Here is a 20,781-nt window from a genome sequence, read left to right on the forward strand (position 1 = left end):
AAGATGTGACCCAGGGGACTGATAGCCAAATAGTAAAAACAAAAAAACCAATGAAATTAAAGAGAAATAGCTATATATTTTTTTCATATTGCTTCAAAGGCTTGACATAATGAGATACAATGTACATTGCGTTTAACTGGAAACTACTAATTATCTTGCGAGAAAATGAAAAAGGTGTCCCAAAATATTGATGAACCATCCGCGTAAAACAGGTTGTATGTATTCATGTGGCTGACCCATTTTCAGGCACAGGAGTCTGGGGGAAAGGCGTAAATGGGGTACGGATTTGTTTTATTGTTTCGAAATCAGTAATGGCTTCAGGGCGAAATGTAATAGGGGAGCTGGGAAAAGTTTCTCCATACAAAATTCAATACTCAAAGTAATAGATGTTCTTAACTATTGCCCTGACATTTCTATCCATTAGATAGCGCACAACCCCAAAACTGGATACTGTTCCACAACTTGACCTTAGAGTGGGGCATCCAGTGGGTTGTAAAAAGGAGGCAATAATTAATGTAAACAATGATTCCCCTTTGAGGTTTTGGAAGAGTCCGCAGAAGTGGTGAGATTTGAGCCTATTAGAGATATCCTTTCAATCAATCCAATCTGCAGCAATAGCACTTTAGTTCGGCGCACATGACCGGCGTCATCTGTGATTCAGCAATACGAGACGTGAAACGCTGAAAACCTTTTAACCAATTAATATCGCGCTACACTTAACGTGCGGTACGGGAAATTGTTTCTCCCTTGGCTGCTCGCCATCTTACTGACGTCACCATTGAGAGAGGGACAACAATGAGACCGTCTAAGGAACGGCTGTCTGCAGCAGTTTTGGGGAAAATTGAGGAATGCCTAATAGTATGTAGATGCCTTTTGCAGCGTGATAAAGTCCCGTAGCGTAATAAAGCAGGCTAATTAAGTCATTTATGATAAAGTTTTGCAGCCTAATATAATAGCTTAATTAAGTCTCGTAGTAAAATAGCTTAATTAACTTTTGCAGCGTAATAAGGCAGTATAATCAAGTCTATCCAAGAAAGGTGCCTTTCATAACAAAACATTTGCTTCTACAGCAACATAAGGACCACCAAGCAGCTGTTTTGAATCGTATACATCTGTGCTCAGGTCGGTTGAATACTAGTGAGCTCCGTGTCTTGGCTTGGAACATCTTCCTTTTCTTCTCCCAAGCTCTAACCTCACCATTTAGCACGCTATATCATCATACCATCTCACTAATCAGCACCAAGGACTGTACCTTAGCCATGGACAAATTTCGCATCAAGGAATTGACTTGGCTATGGTTTACCATTTGAACTTGATAACAGGAAATTAAAGAGCCTTTGTTTATTGAGGATTTCAAGGCTATTTCGGTTAATATCTTTGGGATTACGTACAATAATTGCTCTTTGATGGCTCCCTTGCCTACACTTCACCACGCGCTGGCAAGTCCAGTAGGATTTCGGAAACTTCGGCGCTATCAGTTAGACAGAGGGAGAAGAGGGGGGAGGCTGAAATGGAGAGAGAAAACAAAATGGTGGCTAGACCAAATAGAGTGGCGTGACAATTTAATAATGATTTTTCGGTATGGTTTTGTCTATCCCGGTGTCCAGCCTATCGCGGTTGGGGCGGGTTTTCTTCAGGACTGCTGAAGCTCTTCCCCGCTCGCCTAAGCTAGGTTCCCTGGTAGGTTTTGCACGACGGGAGTTTGATTAGCGACTAATCAACTCCCGGCGTGCCAAACTCTTTCACAGGCGTAACTCCTACCGGGCGGTCTGTTGAGCTGAACGGGGGAAACAATCGGAGCCCCAAAGACAACCTGCCCCAACCGCGATACACTGGATACTAGGCTAGGTTTTATCCAGTAACTTGACAACAGCGCCGTTGGACAAATGTTTTAAAACACTGCAAGATGTGACAGTTGGGCCGGCATCGTTTGTTCGTCACACGTCTGAGGCATTATTAAAGCCTGGTCACATTCATCCTGCGATTGAGTTCATTCTTGCTGTAATCTTGCCTGTATCCTGAACAATTTAGCTGTCTTTTTACAGAAAAGGCCGATTGGAACCTTATCGGCGATTGGTTCTGTCTCAACACTGTGACATCAAAATCGCACGACGACCTGCGACTAACGTGACGCGCCATAACTACTGCTGAGACCCGGGCCAAGGCGTGAACTGGAGGTGGCTGGCTAGCATGATAAATCTCGTCAATAGTCCATTCCTGGACCAGTGGACCGTATTAACGTTACAGGGCGAAATGGGCTCCATCCATCAGGCACGCACGCCATACAGGGATGGATGTCATCTTCACTTAGCACAACATGCAGTGTCCGTGAGCGTTCCTCATCATTGGGAGAAAACCTCAATGCAGAAAATTGTTTTAAGGAATAATTAGCTCTTGTTATGGCTAGCTTTTAATATGATTTATGGTCTTCGAAGGACCAGGTCTTCCTGATAGGACTTGATGGGCTAGGATAAGAGGAGGGACGTGAAGCACACAGAGATTCGGAAGACTTGGAATGTCAGTTGCTTGTGCGATTTTTTTCTCATTCGGCTCTAATCTACTAAGTTTAATATTGAAATAAAAAGATATCGACCGTGCACTCCGAAGCTCTGTATTTTTTTCATTGAATTGCAGAATACCGAATTAAGGACTTTTTCATAAACTATGTATGGGTTCATTTCACGGCACATCGCACACACTAACGAGAACAGCTGACAGACATACGTAACGAACAAACTGGACTGGTGAAAAACAATTGAAACAAGTTACTTTTACTGGACTATCGACTAAACAAACTAAAGTTATAGTGTTAGAATGAGTAAATGAACAAATACATCCAAAGCTATCAGAATCTAGAAGCTTTGCGGCGAATCTCTTTGGTCTGTCATCAGTACTAGGATTTAAGAACTTCGAAAATTTGATGTAAATCTTGTTTCAAATGACCAGCAGTATTTTGATCTCTGCTTATTTTAGGAATCAGAATTTTAAGCGCTATTTTTAAACCATTGCGTGGTGAGCTGAGAAAAATATCTGCAATGTGTGACAGTTTCGTTGAAGAAGGTCGGACAGATTTTCTTGTGTTTTCTAACGATATTCTCCTTTCCTAGTAGCCCATGCCACTTAACTCGTTTCCTTCAACTCAGGTCGATCGCCCGTTTCCAATGACTGAGCATAAAGATTTCCCCCGGAGTCCGGATGTTTTCCCGGGATGAATCCGTTCCGGACGAAGAAGGTCCACCGTCCTGTCGTCTATCGATGTGTCCGGGCGGCAGTCTCTGCCTGACTAACTACGCTGGATAGAGGCAGAATAATCTGCCGGGGGAGTTTGAGGGGAAATGTCCTCCCTGCATGCCACTGCACACTCCACTGACCAATTACTGGCCGTATTTTGCCGAATTCTACTATATCCATAACCCATTAGGGCCCGGTCACTTACGTCGTACGATCGCAAAATGAGGGAAATATTGGAATAGTCGTGCATGTTGTTATCTCACTCACTCACTCACTCACTCACTCACTCACTCACTCACTCACTCACTCACTCACTCACTCACTCACTCACTCACTCACTCACTCACTCGCTCGCTCGCTCACTCACTCACTCACTCACTCACTCACTCACTCACTCACTCACTCACTCACTCACTCACTCACTCACTTACGTAGTCTGTCTTGTTTCTGAATAGTTGATTCTGGCAGCCTGTTTGGAAATCCTACGACACCAAAATCGTACTAGGAGTCTACGAATGTGACCGCGCCTAGCATTACTAGGGCGGCCCGTGTGGGTAAAGGCTATCCGGGCGGTGTGTGGATTGGAAGTGACAAGGGTCGATACCTGTTTGTATGAATACATCAGGGAATGGCAGCGGTCTGAACAGATGGTGCTGACATGACTTAAGGGTGAAATAACTCAGTTCTGTCAGCACTGCTGGGATCAGTCCATTTCCAGTGGACATGGGGGAGGGAGGGAAGAGATATGTTGTGATGAACAGAACAGAGACGAAATAGTAAATGCAAGGGAAGGTGAGCAGGTGGATAGCGGCGACGAATTTAAGATGAAATACCTAAAGTAGCTAAAATGATCATCAACAGTTGATGGTCAAAAAATCTAAAAATCGACTTTGACGCCTGTTATAATCGACCATGACGTACACACGTTACGAAACGCCACACTACATGGTGACAAAATGAGCAAAACGACCTCTGAGAGTCACAGATCACATGTTGACATTTTCAGACACTTGCCTGACGTCATCACTGACGTCATGTACCACAAATCGCGGGACCACCGCCGCGCGAGACCAGCTGACGTCAGGAAACCGTCCCTATCCAACATTTCTCGATATTACATAATCCTTATGTTCACAAGCGCCATCGGTTGGGTTCCTTATTATGTGTGCAGATACAATCCCTCGTTCCACCGTTGGATTTAATTCCTTGAATTATACATCCATCACTAGATTATCGGGTAGAGACTCAGGGAAAGAAGGCAAATTGAAAAAGGTCTGACCCCGCAGCCTTGATTCCTGCGTGCCTCCGTAACGTCCCATTGTCCTTCGATCGGCCGGTCGGGCTTAACTACTTCTTTACTCTTATCTCAATTCTACACAAGAAATTGAGGTCGCGACACCTCTGCAAGAGCGCAAATACAGCTGAGTCCGATTCGGATTAAGCCAATAGAAAATGATTTTTATGATACTGATTGCTGAAAGAAACGACACTTTGAGAGAGATGAATAGCAGACACAAAGAGGCACGCCGTCATCTTAATAGAGCTGGTGCTGCGCGGAATACACTGCGCGGGCAATAACATTGGGCCGTCTTGTCACGTTACAAACCTTGAGATGGTGAGATGGCCTTCGATTCAAATCCAGAAAAAACAAACAACCAAAGTATCGACAAGTGTATTCCCGAACAATCCTGCTAAAACTGGATAAATCCAGACCTATGTACTTAACGTCAACGTCATCTTAAGCCTTCCCCTTGGACAATCGACGAATTAAAGACGTGTATCCAACATGTTAATGAGACTGAGAGACGTGACCGCATTCTGGATTACTGGTGAATGTCTTGGCCAATCACATTCAAACGCATTTTCGCAATAACCGACTTACTCATCGAGAGACGAAACTATTTGAGTTTTGGATGAGCGAAATGTGTTTACAGCCATACTTCAATATGATGCCCTAGATATCGATGTTATTTGCAGTCCTGTGCAGACTTTACGACAGAACAGTATAATGGACAAGTCGCGCCCTCATACGGCATAGCTGAGTACTACAAGGCAATGAACTTACAGACTGGACATCGGACATGATGTAAAGATTATAATAACGTTGCAAATTAAAACGAACAAACGTAGACATAGCAATGCCAAAACGGTTGGGTGCAGTTCAGACTATGATCGCAAGAGTTCGAACCAAAACGAAAGTGTCAATCATCGCCTGGAGACTGTCACAAAGTTGTTACACGCTCCTGATTGGCTACCCTGTTGCATTAATTCCAATGTGGGCGGAGCTACAAAAGTGACCACCCAAAAAGTGTGATACTTGGGTCTTCTTGGTTGGTCAGGCAGGCGCTGCGAAACCGACACTTTCCTGTAATTGGTAGTTTTTAAACAACTTAGCAAAATCTCAGTAGTTGATTGGCCACCGTTGGAAACCACGTTGGTGTAAGTCGACGGGCTAGCGGTATACTCGATACCCCAAATCCACCGGCCGGCAAGAGCACACCATTCCTTCCTTGTGCAGTCTTATTTCACAGTCTTTGCTGTTGATTTCGTCAACAGACACAGATTTCATCAACAGGTGGGTGATGCCTTATCAACGAGTTCTTTAGTTTTGTGTAAGTAGTTGGTTATGCATAATTGAGATATATGCAAATGATTTCCATAGCACACAGTAATTTCTGTTGGTGAAACCTTCGAAATGTCATATCATTTTCATTTCATATCGCTGCATGAAAATTTGTCTCGTTCAAGCTGAGCCAGTTTTAAACCACAGACTGACGCTTAATGAACAGTTTCAGGGAGGTCTTAATTTAGACTTTTTGGGAGAACGATAAAAATTTGCAAACATTAATGTGTCACCAAAAGTCTTGCGTTATGGATCTTAAATGAATCATTGGATTGAAGCACAACAGATCGTAGGGGTGCAGACGACAGACCGCTGCATTTCTTGTACATTGACCACGCAGTGGTTTCACACTTTATAGCACCAGTTGAAGTTCCACGTGTGCAAGACCTTCAAAGCTAAACCTTTTCATAGCTTGTCGAAATTTACCTGCAAAACCTATTCTTGAAAGTTCAAAGATACGCTGTCAGAGGCCACAGCTGTCCGGTATACCAAAAGATTCTTGCAAAACTTGAAAACACATAAGAATTACACGTTTCATAAGTCTGATTTTTAACACTTCCAGTGACCAACAGTGTAGTTTCTGGACAGACTGTCGATTTGAGGACTTTTGCATTTGCAGTTGAGATTTATTCAAGCTTTGGACCATTTTGACTATCTCTCCCGGTATCCGTATCCAGGTATTGAATTTCTGAAATGGATCATCATATCATAACAAACCGGCAACGATCTTCCGAGTCAAACGTTCAATACAACTTACTACAAGCACTGTTTACGTCAACAGCATGATTATCATTAGCGTTAGTCATTATATAACAAAAACGCAGAAGCATTTTTTTTCGTTTTTTTTCAATTTCTGTCAGACCCGCCTGATATTGTTTTGGCGCGAAAATTCAAATTCCAAACAAGCGCCAACATTACGACATCACGCAAACCGTAGTAATCACTTACTTGTAATCATTGGCTTTGCATATGAATTTCTGATTCATACATTACTCCATTTAGCTTGTAGGTGCTCCTTATGTGTGCTGTTGTAACTTAGCTAACCGGGGAAATATATTTTTGAAGCCGAAAGAAGGGGAAAATAATGCCCAACTTTAAAACCATGTAACGTTACAGCGGTATGGCTGTCGTTATGTCTTCACTCTTGGTACGCAAGAATGGGGAAAAAAATTAATCCCTAGCTAGCAACTTTGGGATTTTTTTCTTAATAAAGAGGCATGGCATATTCCCTTTCCCTACAATATTGTGAAAGAACTTTAATTGATCATAAGTGTTGAAACTTAAAAATCCCGAGTTTTTTTTTGCAAGTATGCAAGAAATGTGAGCATTTCTGTATCATAATGCCTGTATAATCTAAGATCCCAACATTTGTCAACATTTAACCTACGTTTTCAATCTATGTGTAACCATGACTTAGACCGCTCTAATGATATTCTAACTTAATTCTCCAGAACAATTTATAATTTTACATTGACTATTTTTGTGCAATAGAACTTTGTGCAACAGAATGTAATTGCATGTTTCTTGTTTGATCAATCAACGATTTTGGTAAATTCATTTATTGCATGTTGGGCATTACATACTGAAATAAAAATTTCAACACCTTCACACATTATTGCAGGGCCATCACCCTGGATTTTCTGTGCTAGTATTGACTGTGCAGTGATGTCTTCCCTGGGATTCTATGCAAGGCTTGTCTACCCTGTGAGATACTAGTAAACCATTTTGGTTGATTGGTTGGTTGATTGTTAACAACATCATATTCCTCTCAACAGAATTAGGTCAAGTGAAGATGGAGGCACCCTTGACCTTCAAGACGATTGCCTGTCGGCCGCCGATGTGCGCTCGTTGTAGGAACCACGGTGTCTCCGCCCTCCTTAAGGGCCACAAGAAGAGGTGCCAGTGGAAGGACTGTGAATGCCCAAAGTGCTACCTGATTGTGTGAGTACCCTGTAAATAGAAATCTCTGATGTAAATGCAGGGCTCGAAATTCTGGGTGCACACCAAAATTGGAGCTGTGTTTGACTGTGGTTGCACTGGTGCACCTAGATATTTGTGTGGGGAACATGTAAAATACATAGAGGTACTACTTACTGTACACTAGAATTGAGCACATTCTTGACATTTAAGTGTCAGCAACAAAGATCAAAACCTTTGTTGCATCATTCATTCAAAACTTAGTTATAGAATTTCAGAATCAAGCTCTTGATTCAAGGTTTTGATGACAATTTTCTCTGTGCACCTAATTTTTCTAGGATAGGTGTACCAGTGCACCTATTCCACAATGAAGTTCAAGCCCAATACTCCAAGAAAGCTCAACTTTGATTACATTCAGTGTTTTTAGCCATGACTGTTATGTAGGTAGGCTATATAACGTTAATACTATCACCAACAGCTGGCTAGCTACCAGGTAGCTAGAAAATCTAGAAATTTCTTCCGGTAAAAATGAATTTCCAGCCCTGAAATAGACCTTCATGTCTAGTTGTGACCTTCTGTATCTCATCCCTCCACTCTTCACAGCGAGCGCAGACGTGTCATGGCGGCCCAGGTCGCCCTTCGCCGTGCACAAGACGCTGAAGACAAGAGCAGACAGAGCACCCCCTCCCCCATGCAGGGCATGGAACTGCCCAAGTCCCGTGGCGGGTCCCGTCCGTCCTCCCGTGCTGCCTCGCGGTCGTCGTCGCGGTCCGCATCTCGCCCCGGCTCCCGTGCTCCCGGGGAGGAAGCCGCCCGGCCAGCAGGAGCTGCAGCAGTGTCAGTCCTGATGATTACACAGGTCAGCAAAAACTTACACACTACACAGTACTGGAAAATAATTTGAAAGCCTTTTGATATCTGAAGTCTAAATTCTGTTAACATTCTGTTAACTGCGAACTGTTCATGTCTCCGTAATTCTGTCATCCTTTAAGCCCACTCTTAAGTTGTTCAGATCCAGACCTGTACCCTAACACCTCTATATTAGCATCCGTATCTGATATCATGTTCAGCCTGCAGTGCCACCTGTAAGCATCTTATTAAAAGTTTGCTATTTTTTGTTTTTCCCAGAAACTAGGCGCATGCACCCATACTCATCTTCAACCACTCCTGACTGCATCTCCCCTCCAACCTTGGCCACCCAGCCCACCCCCATACTCAAGATGGAACAGTCCCCCGTCACTCCCAGGCCCCTTCCACAACAACTGACACCTGTCAATCAAATCCCGATGATGCCCAACTACCTGCCCAGCCCCCTGCAGGCTCCCCTGGGAAGCCCCATCGCAGGCATGGGCAGTCCCGTGGCAAACCTGCACCAGATCACCAACGCGTACTACGCTAACCAGGCGCCCATGTCACCTTACTCGCCACATCTTGCTCCGAACCACCTGGCCCTGCTGTGTAAGATCTTCCCTGAACACCGACCGCATGTGCTGCAGATTATCTTAGGTATGTCACTCATCAATGTGTCAAGGGTGATTTAGCTCATGCATTATCAATTACATACAATTTGCCATTTCGATAACCCTCCAAGCAGAGGTTGATTTGAAGATTGTGACCTTCTATGTACCGTTTTCTATGCATCGCTACCTATCAACAGCCTGTTGGATAGTGTATTGTGTTTTGCCTATTGGATACTGTCTTGATGATTTGCTATGACTTTGCCACTGAAATATCTGCTTGGAGATTACTTTGTATGTCTAAATGTTCAAATTGCTGCTTGAGTTGCAAAAAGTTGACCGTTCAGGAGTCCATAAAAAGAGTACTTCAGTCCTTACAGGCTCATCAAGCTCATTACTGACTTACTGACACATACCTCTCTGTGTATCTGTGCTATCAAACAAGAGAAGATGGAAGGCAAGGCTCTTCTTTTATTGCTTCAATTCCCTGCAAGAAGCCTGAATAAGTTAGAATCTATGTGAAGATCGTAATACCAGTAGATTAATGTAATTAGCTTCGCCTTACTTACGCTGTAATACCTGTTACAAACTGACTTTGACTTGAACACTTCTACATGTAGATCGCTGTTCTGGTGACATAGTCCGAGCCATAGAGAACATCATCGCCTGCCACGCCTACCAGAGGGAGCTGGAGTGCACCCAGAAGTCAGCCCCACCCCTGCAGTATCCCAGCCCCACCCCCACCACCCTGCCCCTGCCCCACACCCTCAGTCCCGTCTCCGTGCTCCCCACCGTGGGGGAGTACAGCTCTGCCTTCTCCCCTGTCCACCCTGGGGCACAGCTGCAGTCCAGGGTCCTGACTCAACATGGGGCGCTGCAGACTCCCAAGCAGGAGAAACCACAGGTAGATTTCTCTATCTGTATTAACCCTTCTGCCTGACATACCAGCTTGATTGATCGTTATCTTACACTGAATGACTTATTACACCTAACCTTTGCAACTGCAATTGCTGTTGAATATATATTGTTGATCATATCTAGACTAAGTGATCACGCCTGATGCCATTATTACTGTACTTGGTGGTAGTGAGCATCTTCTCCACAATAGTTCTCGTGAAAACCTTGGTCCGGGAGTGTTCGGGAGTTGTAGATCTTCAATGAGTGACAAGGGCTTAATTTAATCTCCCCGAACTTTATTCCCTGGCAGAATGTCTCCCCGTCGATGCCAGGGTACAGCCGGCGCTACGGTCAGCCCACACCCATCGCCAGGTCTCTCAGCTTCTCTGATGGAGACAGTAACACAAGCAGTCAAGGTTAGGGACACTATTTGTTCATGGTTGACAATATTGTGAAATCAAACCTTTTTCATAGGAATATTGGTACAGTCAAACCTGTACAAGTGACCATGCACCTCTACATACGTACCACCTGGCCAATGTGACCACTTTTTGGTGGTCTCTTAGATAATTTCTCCCATCCGCACAAGCGTTAAAAATCTTGTCTATAGTGTCTACAGGCATCTGTCCACATAGACTAAATTTTCTTGGTCCCTTGTGGTCAATTAAATGAAGACTGTTTAGTGCCATGTTTATACCTGAGGGGAACATGGACCAATACTGCTAAAACTGTGCACTTCCTTGCAGCGTCACAAGGGGGCGCAGCTGACCATGCAGCTGCAGAAGCTCTGATCAACCTGTACGCCTCCCCAGCCCACTCCAAACACAGCTCACCCGAGGGAGAGAGGTCTCCGTCCAACAGCGACGCCACCAGTGCGCCTCCCCGGGATGACGACGGTTCCCTCGCGAACGACGAGAACCAGGAGATCCGACACTCCATCAAGGAGCTGCTGATGAGCCAGGAGAACCAGCCCGCCTCCTCCGAGGTCAAGTCCGAGGACAACACCTGGTACTTCATGGCTGAGACAACCATGACTGAGTGCGAAGAGAGCAAGCCTCCCAACTCGTCCACAGTCTCCATGACAAGCAGCGGCAGTCCCAAACAGACAGTGAACATAAGCTGGGGCGCACCAAACAATGGAGAGGAGTGAGCAAATTAAGGGTCTTTCTTTTCTTTTATTCACATGGATTTTTGAGCATCGGATAGGAAGCACTTGTTGTGCTTATGTAAATCCGCTGCTCATAAAACATAATACAAATGTAAACATAAAGATGACATAAAGTATAGCATTAACATAAGGGTCTTTCCATCTGGTGGATAGTTGAGGAGGGGTATTGAACAAGTTCTCAGCCTAAGAAACAGGGGCATAACTCAGATTTTGTAGTCTAGCTATGAATGATGAGACCCTTTATGAATGTCCACTGAAGTCTTACTTTGCAGGCAATGCCTTTTTTGAAAATCACTATTAAAGGTTAGTTGTAAGTGGGAAAAACCTTGGACATTAAATCTCATGAGACGCCCTCTTTACTGTGCTGTCACTTTCCCTGTTCTTTCCAGCATTGCCTGCAATGATCATGATTTCAGTTTTAGTGGATGTTTGTAAGAGGCTTCATACCCCTAAATTTCAGTTGTGCTTGTTTTGGGTGAGGCTGTGAACCAGTACATCACGTAAACACTCGGTTGTACATTGAGCAAAATACACGTACATGTATCAGCTTGAATAGAAACAATATTAATGCAACTTACGAATGCGTACTAAATAAAAGTGAGTAAACCTGTATGTTCAAAAAAGTTATTGAGGGTTCCCTTCAACCAGGAGGGAAGGAAAATAAGTTGGTAATAATCAACCATACGTACTGCGATATGAATCAGATCAGAATCAACTGATCGAGTTGCCCATTTTGCACTTCAGAAAGTGCACAGCTTAGGGAATTGTTTGGAAAAGTTTTAAGCTCCAGTCCAGTTTTTCAGTGTATATGATATTTGGGTTCTAAGAAAACAAAGTCCACTGGTTCAACTACATTGTACAAGACTTTAAAATGAAGTTTTTTGATATGAAATTCCTTTATCACAGCAACAAAATGAAACATTGTTGTCAAATTTAACTTGTTTTCATGTGAACTGTTCTTTTAGTTCTCACACAGCTTTGAGCCCTTCCATTTCCAAAGCGGGGCTTTCCCAAAAATTGTAGAAGGAAAAGGAAATGGTTTCTAAAAATTGAAATGAAAGGGTGATCATGTTAAAAGTGTAGGAATCCATACATTATTGTAGTACCCTTACACTTTCTGTTGGAGAAACAAAAGAGTCCGATTTGAGTGTACTGATTCTGTAACTCCCACATGAGTAAGTACTTCGATAAAACTTTGTATATTGCACGCTGCAGAATTGTTGTTCAGTGTACGGTTTAAAGAACATGCATGAACTGTTAAATATTCACTGTTTCATTTGGTTGGGAGAACGTCAATAAATGACAGAGCTTAAGGTACATGTACCCTGTCATCAATAGTGGTAGCATTTTTTCAGAGTGAATCACACGTACACAAAACATTGGAAGTCAACCAGAGATCGCTTTTATTTGGCAATGGCCTCTACAGGTTCATCAGCCAATTCCGTTTACAACTGAAGTGAAATTTTGCTCATCCTAAACACAGCTGTTAAGCTACACCAGTACTGTAGCAGCCTTGCAACTGCATTTTACTTCTCAAGATATATGCAATATTTTCTATATCGGTTGTAACTATACACTGTAGCTACAATCTCATAATTCCTCTATAGCTCTTTACAAAAGTAAACTATCAGTTTAGCTGATCTATATAGGATTATCTATCCACCATCTTTTGTACAATACTACAGCATATTACAACCTTTTCAGTTCATCACTCAAAAGAATCAAAACCAACTTCATTCAAGACTTTTTATCAAAATGCATGCATAGATGAAAACTTTATATTCCAACTTCAGTCATCCAACTTAGAAAAGAAATTAGTATCAAAACTGAATCAAGGTGTAGTTTAAAACTGCAGAGACATGGGTCTGGAATGGTGTCTCTGGTATTTCATTGGATACATCTTGTGTATCTTATTCAGACATGGATATTTGTCACCAATTAGTGAAACAATAATGTTGAACTATCTATCACTAAGTCTCTGTTATTTTGCAGTATCTCTGTTTTCTCACTAATATTACCCATCCCAGTTGGACCTCCATACATCAGACATGATTGGGATGGGCTAGGGTACAACCTTAAATTTCCAAGGATACTACATTTAGTAAGGTAGTAAAACTAATTTGATGTGCAGATTTGTATCCGGCTGAAGAACATGACAAAAAAAAAGTTGATTCAAGGAAATACCATAGTCCACAAAAATTATGAACTTTAGATCTGACTGACAGCCCAGACCTTAGGTAGAAAATAATGACATCAGTACTCCAAGGAGCCAAGCTACATCAACAGATTAGCACCTGGCAACATTGTTAGCCTACAGGCAGAGAGCAGGGTTAGCCTACCAGGAAAAACATGGAAACTACAGCTAGTAGTCACCAGCAACTTCTTCAGAATAATTAGGTCAAAACCGGCTGGAAGGTAATCTCTGATCATGAGGGCCAAATTACTTCTCTTGTTTCTGCTACTTGAAGTCAGGCAGCATTTAACTTACAAGAACACTGTCAGACATGAAGCTGCCTTCTCTGCCTCTGTTTTCTCGTAAGGGATCTCAGCAAATTGACACCAACTTTCACGAGCTGTTCCATTCAACCTACATTTACTGTAGCTGCTTCATTTTTTCATGTATTTTCTATACAAGGCACATTATAAATCAGTCTTAAACCTTTATCTGAATGTTAATCTTATCTTTTACTACATGTACGAACAATGCAGGGTAAACCAAAATGTCAAGCATTTACAACAATGCTTGGTCTTACTTCTACCTGCTGCCTACCCCTGTACCTTATGTATCAGAGGGTTCCCTCAACATGTACATTATATAATAGTATACATGACATAACATAATACATAGTATTACATACTGCTTTTTTATGTATAATAACATTGGACAACAAAGTCAAAATTAGAATCATAAAAAAACTCAGAGAAACATATTATTAGTAGAAATTCTCCCATCTGTATGCAATAAGGACAAGGAAAAAAATTGCTATTTCTTGTCCTGTTATCATGAAAGACTTGAAATACAGAATAATCTCTGTAGGTTTCAGTCACACTTATTCACCATCACCCTTTCTCCTCAAGGCAAGTTGCGTATGTAACAACTTCTCCTTGATAGCTTATTTACAGTGAGCCCCTTTCTTGTGTACTGGACTTGGATAATGTAACAATTGTCAGCCCCTCAGACTGTACAACTCCAGCTGTTCAACAGATTTCCTTGTGTGGTATTCAGCTGCAGCTATGATCCCTGTTTTCACACCTGCATTTTGGTTAACACTTTAACTGAATTCAAATTCTACCTTTGGCCTACAGCCATGAGTCATGTCATGATGAGTATGATGCACATGGCCAACTTTGTCCAGATCTGTGACGATAACTTGACAGCTACAACTGTACTAGCAGAAGACTTTTCCCTTGAGACTTGGCGACGGTTGCATACCATTGTGCAGATCATTTAGAGCTGAAAACTGGCTTGCTTGTCTGTATTGCTTCTATATTACATCTAACGATCTACATGTATCTGCAACTTTGATGTGGTTGGTCACAGGTCTTCAGTAGCCTGGTGTTTGGGGATTCTGACTTGAGCACCTCTCAGAAACACCATCCTAGAGAGCAGGGGGTACAGTTCTTTGACCTCTTGAGTTACAGAGAAGAAAGGCCATGTCATCTTTTGCCACGGGAGGATTTCTTCTGTGCCTGTCGCAGCAGTTCACCGTAGTCCATTGTGTCATATCTACCACCATTACTGCGGCCACCCTGCCTGTCTGTGGACAGGGAACCATGGTAGGAGTCTGTAAAGAAGAAAATTAACTTTTTGTTAGACACGACACTTAACTTTTTCAACACTGCAACTTATGGATGCACAAACACAGTAGATGATGCAGATAAGAGAAAAAACATGGACTTACCTAAATCAGCATAGTCAGTTTGGCAGAACTGCCTTCGGCCTCCGAAGCACAGGTCGTACACAGCCTCACGAGGACCAAGATCCTGATTTCCCTCTGTTCAAAGGAAGTATTTTGTTTGTGAGCATTTAATAATGACCTTAAGATGAGATAACGATTTTCTCTCTTGACATTGTACTAGTATCAACAAACTAAACTGAGTGGGGGACAAATCTTACTTGAGCAATTAACCATTGGGGAGGGACATTCCCATATAGATTTGTAACAATGTAACATCTAACAAAAGCTACATTGAAAGGAGAAACCTTGGGCACAGAAATGTACCTACCTTCTATTGCAGCAAACGCGTCACAGGTGTACTTGAAGGTAACAAAGCCATAGTTGTCCCTACAATGAATAAGAGACATATGAGACTTTGTATCATAAAGTGTGCTCAGAATTATTCAGAATAATCCCTTAAGCTAAACAATAATTGTAAGTTATCAGTACATCAGTAAGTGCAAAATCATAGGAAGCATGGAAGAAACAGGACAATGGCTCCCTCACCCTGCATCCCTGAAGTGAACACTGACTTCTTCGATGGGCCCAAACCTTTGGAAACGCCGACGAAGGTCCCCTTTCGTGGTTCCGACACGGATCTTCCCAACGTACACCACACGTCTCTCCTCCTGTCAGCACAAACACAGCATGTTAAATTCTAACATCTTCACTGTATCAGTTCAGCACAGTCCACACACACACACATAATGTATACATTTACTCTTACTAGCATAGGGCATATACATGTACCTACATTTTGTGAAGTGGAACTACATGCAGCCATAATTCTATGCATGTACCGGTATGCTAGAACCAAATTAGTGTTGGCACTCACTACAGCATGACTACCAACACAGGCATTGGAGATGAAAGCTCTTTCCTTTTCATAGTCATGATTATCATCAGCTCATGTGTTGCGTGTAGAAAACGTGCTGCGTTAGCATGAAGAATGTCAAGTGGGCATTCCTGGGAGACTATAATGAACTGGAAAGCCCCAAACGATCCATCCTTGCCCTGATGATACACTGAGCTCTACATGTGTCTGCAGCTGCTGTGAGAAACAGCCTACAGCTGCAGACAGTCCTTCTTGCACAATGTGTATGCAGTTAGCCGTGTAGTCATATGAGAGCAATGTATAAGAAATGTGCTGTCTCTTGCCATCTACCTCTTTTCCCCCCACAAATGATGCTATCATGAAATGCACTACTCAGATAATATCTTGCTTCTCCCTGCTGCCTAACGATAGAACCCCATTATCAATACAAATTTGGTGCCAAATGGCTACCTTAGCACTCGCAGGCTGAAGGTTAATAGTAAAGAGATGGTCTTTATTGTGTGATTTGATGTTACCAAAGTGAGAGGTACACTCACAATTTTCTTCTTCTTCTCTTCCAGTTTCATCTCCTGCTCCCGTTGTTTCCGGAGCTGCTCCTGTCGCAGGTATTCACGTTCGTCGTGTGAGGACCGCTTGCTACGCCGCAGTCGGCTGGAATGTCTGGGGTGCGAACGTGACCAGTACGGTGACCTTGAACGAGAGCGCGACCTTGAGCAGGACCGAGTCCTTGATCTCCTAGACGATCTGGAATGAGATCTAGAATGTGACCTAGAGTAAGAATGTGATCGAGAGCGGGACCGAGAGTGGGACCTGGACCGATGCTTTGAATTCTCCTTCAAGACATCCTTAGTCCTACAGCTTCTCCTTCTGTCTGTGGAACTTTTCCGTCTCCTGCCGTCCTCGCGATCTGAAGACGGAGAACAAGTCCTACTTTTCCCAGCTGTAGGTTGATAATACTCTGGAAGACGTGAGTAGTGCTCTGCATCCTCCTCCTCCTCCTCACTGATGTCCATGTCTGACTCGTGGGCCAGGCTGTCTGCTTTAGAGTTTTCTTTGTTTGCCTCGGGAGGAATGAACACTTTGCCACTTTCCATGTAGCCTGGTAGTCGAGAGATAAAGCTGCCGTCCTCTTCCTTTTCCTGCTCGTTTGAGGCTGTAGCTGCCGGCTGTGCCTCCACAGGGGAGGAAGGTCGAGAGTTCTCCCGACTGGCTGTGGGAGTGGGCATGATCTTACCGCTGCTGATGTAAGGTGGGAGTTTGGAGAAGAAGCCAGGCTCCTCGTCTGACTCTGGGAGCTCTCCTTCCTCCATTTCTGCTTCTAGCTCTTCCTGAGTTTTTTCAGCATCAGGCTCTACTGCATCTACAGATTGCTTGGTGTCTTTGTCCACTTGGGATGTTGTTTCTGATACATTAGCTTCCTGGTCTACTGTCGACTGGGTATCAGAATTCTCTTCCTTGACTTTCTCCAGCAATCCTTGGAGGGATGGAAGGTCTTCTCCTTCAGTGTTTTTCTCTGGTGTACACTCTGCGATGGGGACACACATGTCTTGCAACAAAGACTGGCCTTCAGGCCCCGTGTTGGCGTCTCCCGTGGTGTCAGGCTTGTGACCGGACTCCTGGGGTTGTGAGCGGTTCCTACACCGACACCTGGTGTCTCCCTGCACCTGTTGGACCAGGTAGGAGTGACAGTAGTCGTGATCCAAGAAAAGGGCGCTGTCGCCATTTTTCAAGTCGCTGGACACAGACAACTGCGGGAGGCTGTCACTGGACCGGCTGTCCGTCCCGGAGTCATCGCTGCGGCTCTTCTGAGAGTCACACGAAGTCCTCCTTCTCTTACTAACGACCTTCTTGCCCTTGGACTTGACAGACTTGGGAGATTTTGGGTTCTTGAGATGGTCTACATTCTTCCCCTTGGAAGACTTGCTGGAAGACTGGTAATTCCTAGACTTTTTAGGTAGCGGGTCAGTAAGAATGGCCCCCTTCCTTGTACTGCTGATTAGAGCCCTCAGTCGGTCGGTTGTTCTCCCTGGGAAATTAAAACATGCATATATGTGAATAATCATTCCTAAGATACTTTCCCCTACCGTTACCCTAAGATTCAACCATCATACTCTTAATAATACTGGTCAAAGGTACTATGATTACATGATGGAGAACTATTAGTAAATTTATTTGTTATTAATAATTGAGAGGCAATTAGTGTTCAGTTCCCAGATCCATTGTAATCTGTTACTTACTAGATTTGTCCAGGGACATCCCATTGGCAGTCACAAGAGCAGCCAGTTTTGAACTGTAAACATAAAGGCAACAGATAAGCAAAACTTACATGTACAATAGTGTGCTATGGAAGGGCTGAAAGATGCACAGAGGGAACTTGTAGCACATTTGCACAATAAAAAAAATAGCATGTACAAAAGGTTGCAATTATTTGATACATGTCACTACCTGAGTCAGTGGTAGCTGTTTCATATCATTCAGATGTCAGATTATAATGACTGGTTTATTGATGACAATGTAAAACAGTTTTGCAGAACCCAGGGGTTCTGAATTGCAGTGTTACTCACAATTACAAAGATTAAGACTAAAGATGTAGCCCATCCCATTAAAAGCTTTAAAATCAAACAACATCTATCACAACATATACACATATGATAAAATCTAATAAGTTTATAAGTGTTAATAAGTTTGCATTGCAGAATAAAATACTTATTAAGATTCGTAGGTAAAACAGTGGTCATAAAGACGGTTACTAAACAAAACGTGTTATTAAAGCATGGCAGTTACCCCTCAATGACTGGAAGTATCGATGAAACTGTGATGAATGTTGTTAAAATGAATAGCGTGCTTCAGATACAAGACATAGCCATGAGTCCAGATTACCCGGCAGTACTGAATCACAGAAAATGTCTCATCTAGCACCTTTATACAGAAGAAGTGGTTCCATCTTGAGTTATAACTCACCTTGCTTGTAGGTTAGGTCTGAGGTATGGCATCCTTCCGTTGGCTTTCTTTGGTGGACCTAGAGGAGAGATTGACATCACACTTCCATTAAGGCGGCAGCATGAATCACTCGCTACATTAAGACTCCTCTCTGCCACACTGCAGTGACTTAGGTCAACACCAGGGAGTAACTAAATGTAGAGGCTCTTTAGGGATTTGCACTCTGGACAATCTCAGTGCTACGTAGAGCACCTTTTCTTTGCTTTAAGTGCAGCTGGCAATTCCTTTTTTGTAGGAAAATGTCTCCCTTCCAACATCATTGCAATCTCATCCACTGATGCCCTTTTCTTTTTTCTATTCCTCAAATTGTGGTGTCTACAGTGTTGCAAGAGGTTGTTCAGAGCAACATTTTGTGCTTATAGAAAATGCTAGTAGAGGGTACTCTCCCCCACCCAGGACTGCCATTACAAGTGCACATGAGGAGAAATCGATTCTTGGGAAGTCATGATAAGGCTGCAAATGTGCTGCTATCTAGCTAAGAATGGAAGAGTTTGCCCTGTCTGTTTTATGTGTAAATGCAAAAGACTTTATGCTATAAAAAATTGTACAGTTGTAGTTGTACCTTCTGCTTTCTCTTCAAACTGTTCGAGCAGATTGGTGACGTCCGTGGCCTCGATACCTGCACATACAGAATACAACAGACATGTACTACACACTGCACCATACAGTACACAAACCACAGTTACTATTACATGCACACAACCACGCCGTATGTTCATCATTAGGTATTAGTATTGGCTGAAAAACTTTTGAGATGTATACTTCTTGCATTTGTCATATGTCTTTGCAAACGTGGTCTGAAAGCCGGCACCCATTTAGAATGTCAAATCGATCATCCCAAAGTGTTAGGGTTCAAGTATTGCATTTGGCATTCATGTGTGCAGCAAGCCAGTCTGTCATGCTGCCTTTTGAATTTTACACATCTTCAGTCAATGTTAACGTTTAAGGGAGAGCATTGAAAATGTAGAAAGCCTATTTATTTATACACAGACAAGTGACACAAACACACAGAAAGAGGGGGTAGGAATACAGAAAAGAAAAATGAAGATGTAATGAACATGTACATATACATCAAAGTATTCCATGAGATGAATACAGCCTGTGCTACTGAAGTTGGTTCTACATGTCTTTAAAATTAATCACCAATGAAAAATCTTTGAACAGTTGTTACTTATACAGTAAGTTGAGTAACATCTGTATGCTAGCCTTGTGTTCATTTCTCATTTGAAACTTTCAGAGTTTTTTTGAATCGTTGTGATATTGGATAGCTTGAAGGCAATAAATAATGTAATGCCTATTCCCAACTCAATCCATACAGTACTTGTATGAAAAGTATACTATTCACACTGCGTAATCACTGGATCATCCTTAATGAGTTATGGAGCAGTGCCGGAGTCGCGCGATGAAAACAAGTCCCTTCATATCCACTTATTATTATCAGGGTGGGGTGTGGGGGGGAATCAAAAATGCCTGCTGTATTCAAGCTGGCTTCGACCTTCCTCCCGCTCACTGCTTCAGGGACCTGTCTCCACCGCACTCCCCGGAGGGCGGATGTTTCCAGTAAATGCACAGAGTGAATGGGCTATCAGCCCCTTATATGGGGTGTGATGACGTCATTGGCGGATTGATCCAATAATTAAGCAGTGAGAAAAGTATACTATTCACACTGCGTAATCACTGGATCATCCTTAATGAGTTATGGAGCAGTGCCTACG

At 42.9% G+C, this 20,781-nt stretch overlaps 2 protein-coding genes across 6 annotated transcripts in view; one reads left to right on the forward strand and one right to left on the reverse strand.

Annotated features, from left to right (window-relative positions):
• The first annotated feature begins 10,438 nt into the window (after positions 1 to 10,438).
• Positions 10,439 to 11,280, forward strand: LOC109485265. Its single transcript, XM_019788740.1, has 2 exons — positions 10,439 to 10,541; positions 10,872 to 11,280. The coding sequence occupies exons 1-2, from the start codon at positions 10,451 to 10,453 to the stop codon at positions 11,273 to 11,275; spliced, it is 495 nt and encodes a 164-aa protein (XP_019644299.1). The 5' UTR covers positions 10,439 to 10,450; the 3' UTR covers positions 11,276 to 11,280.
• Positions 11,281 to 12,676: 1,396 nt separating this feature from the next.
• The window catches only part of LOC109485244 (peroxisome proliferator-activated receptor gamma coactivator 1-alpha-like), a 33,051-nt gene continuing 24,946 nt past the window's right edge, over positions 12,677 to 20,781 (reverse strand). For all 5 annotated transcript variants that reach the window (XM_019788695.1, XM_019788693.1, XM_019788694.1 and 2 more), the window contains exons 8-13: positions 18,304 to 18,356; positions 16,603 to 18,092; positions 15,739 to 15,860; positions 15,521 to 15,579; positions 15,196 to 15,288; positions 12,677 to 15,078 (exon numbers count right to left, since the gene is read on the reverse strand). In XM_019788695.1, coding sequence (XP_019644254.1) covers positions 14,951 to 15,078; positions 15,196 to 15,288; positions 15,521 to 15,579; positions 15,739 to 15,860; positions 16,603 to 18,092; positions 18,304 to 18,356 — 1,945 coding nt within the window. In that variant the 3' untranslated portion in view covers positions 12,677 to 14,950. The remainder of the gene's footprint in view (positions 15,079 to 15,195; positions 15,289 to 15,520; positions 15,580 to 15,738; positions 15,861 to 16,602; positions 18,093 to 18,303; positions 18,357 to 20,781) is intronic.

This window comes from Branchiostoma belcheri, unplaced genomic scaffold (genome assembly GCF_001625305.1).
Source record: "Branchiostoma belcheri isolate BF01 breed outbred unplaced genomic scaffold, Haploidv18h27 scaffold74, whole genome shotgun sequence".
In the NCBI taxonomy this organism is placed as follows: Eukaryota; Metazoa; Chordata; class Leptocardii; order Amphioxiformes; family Branchiostomatidae; genus Branchiostoma; species Branchiostoma belcheri.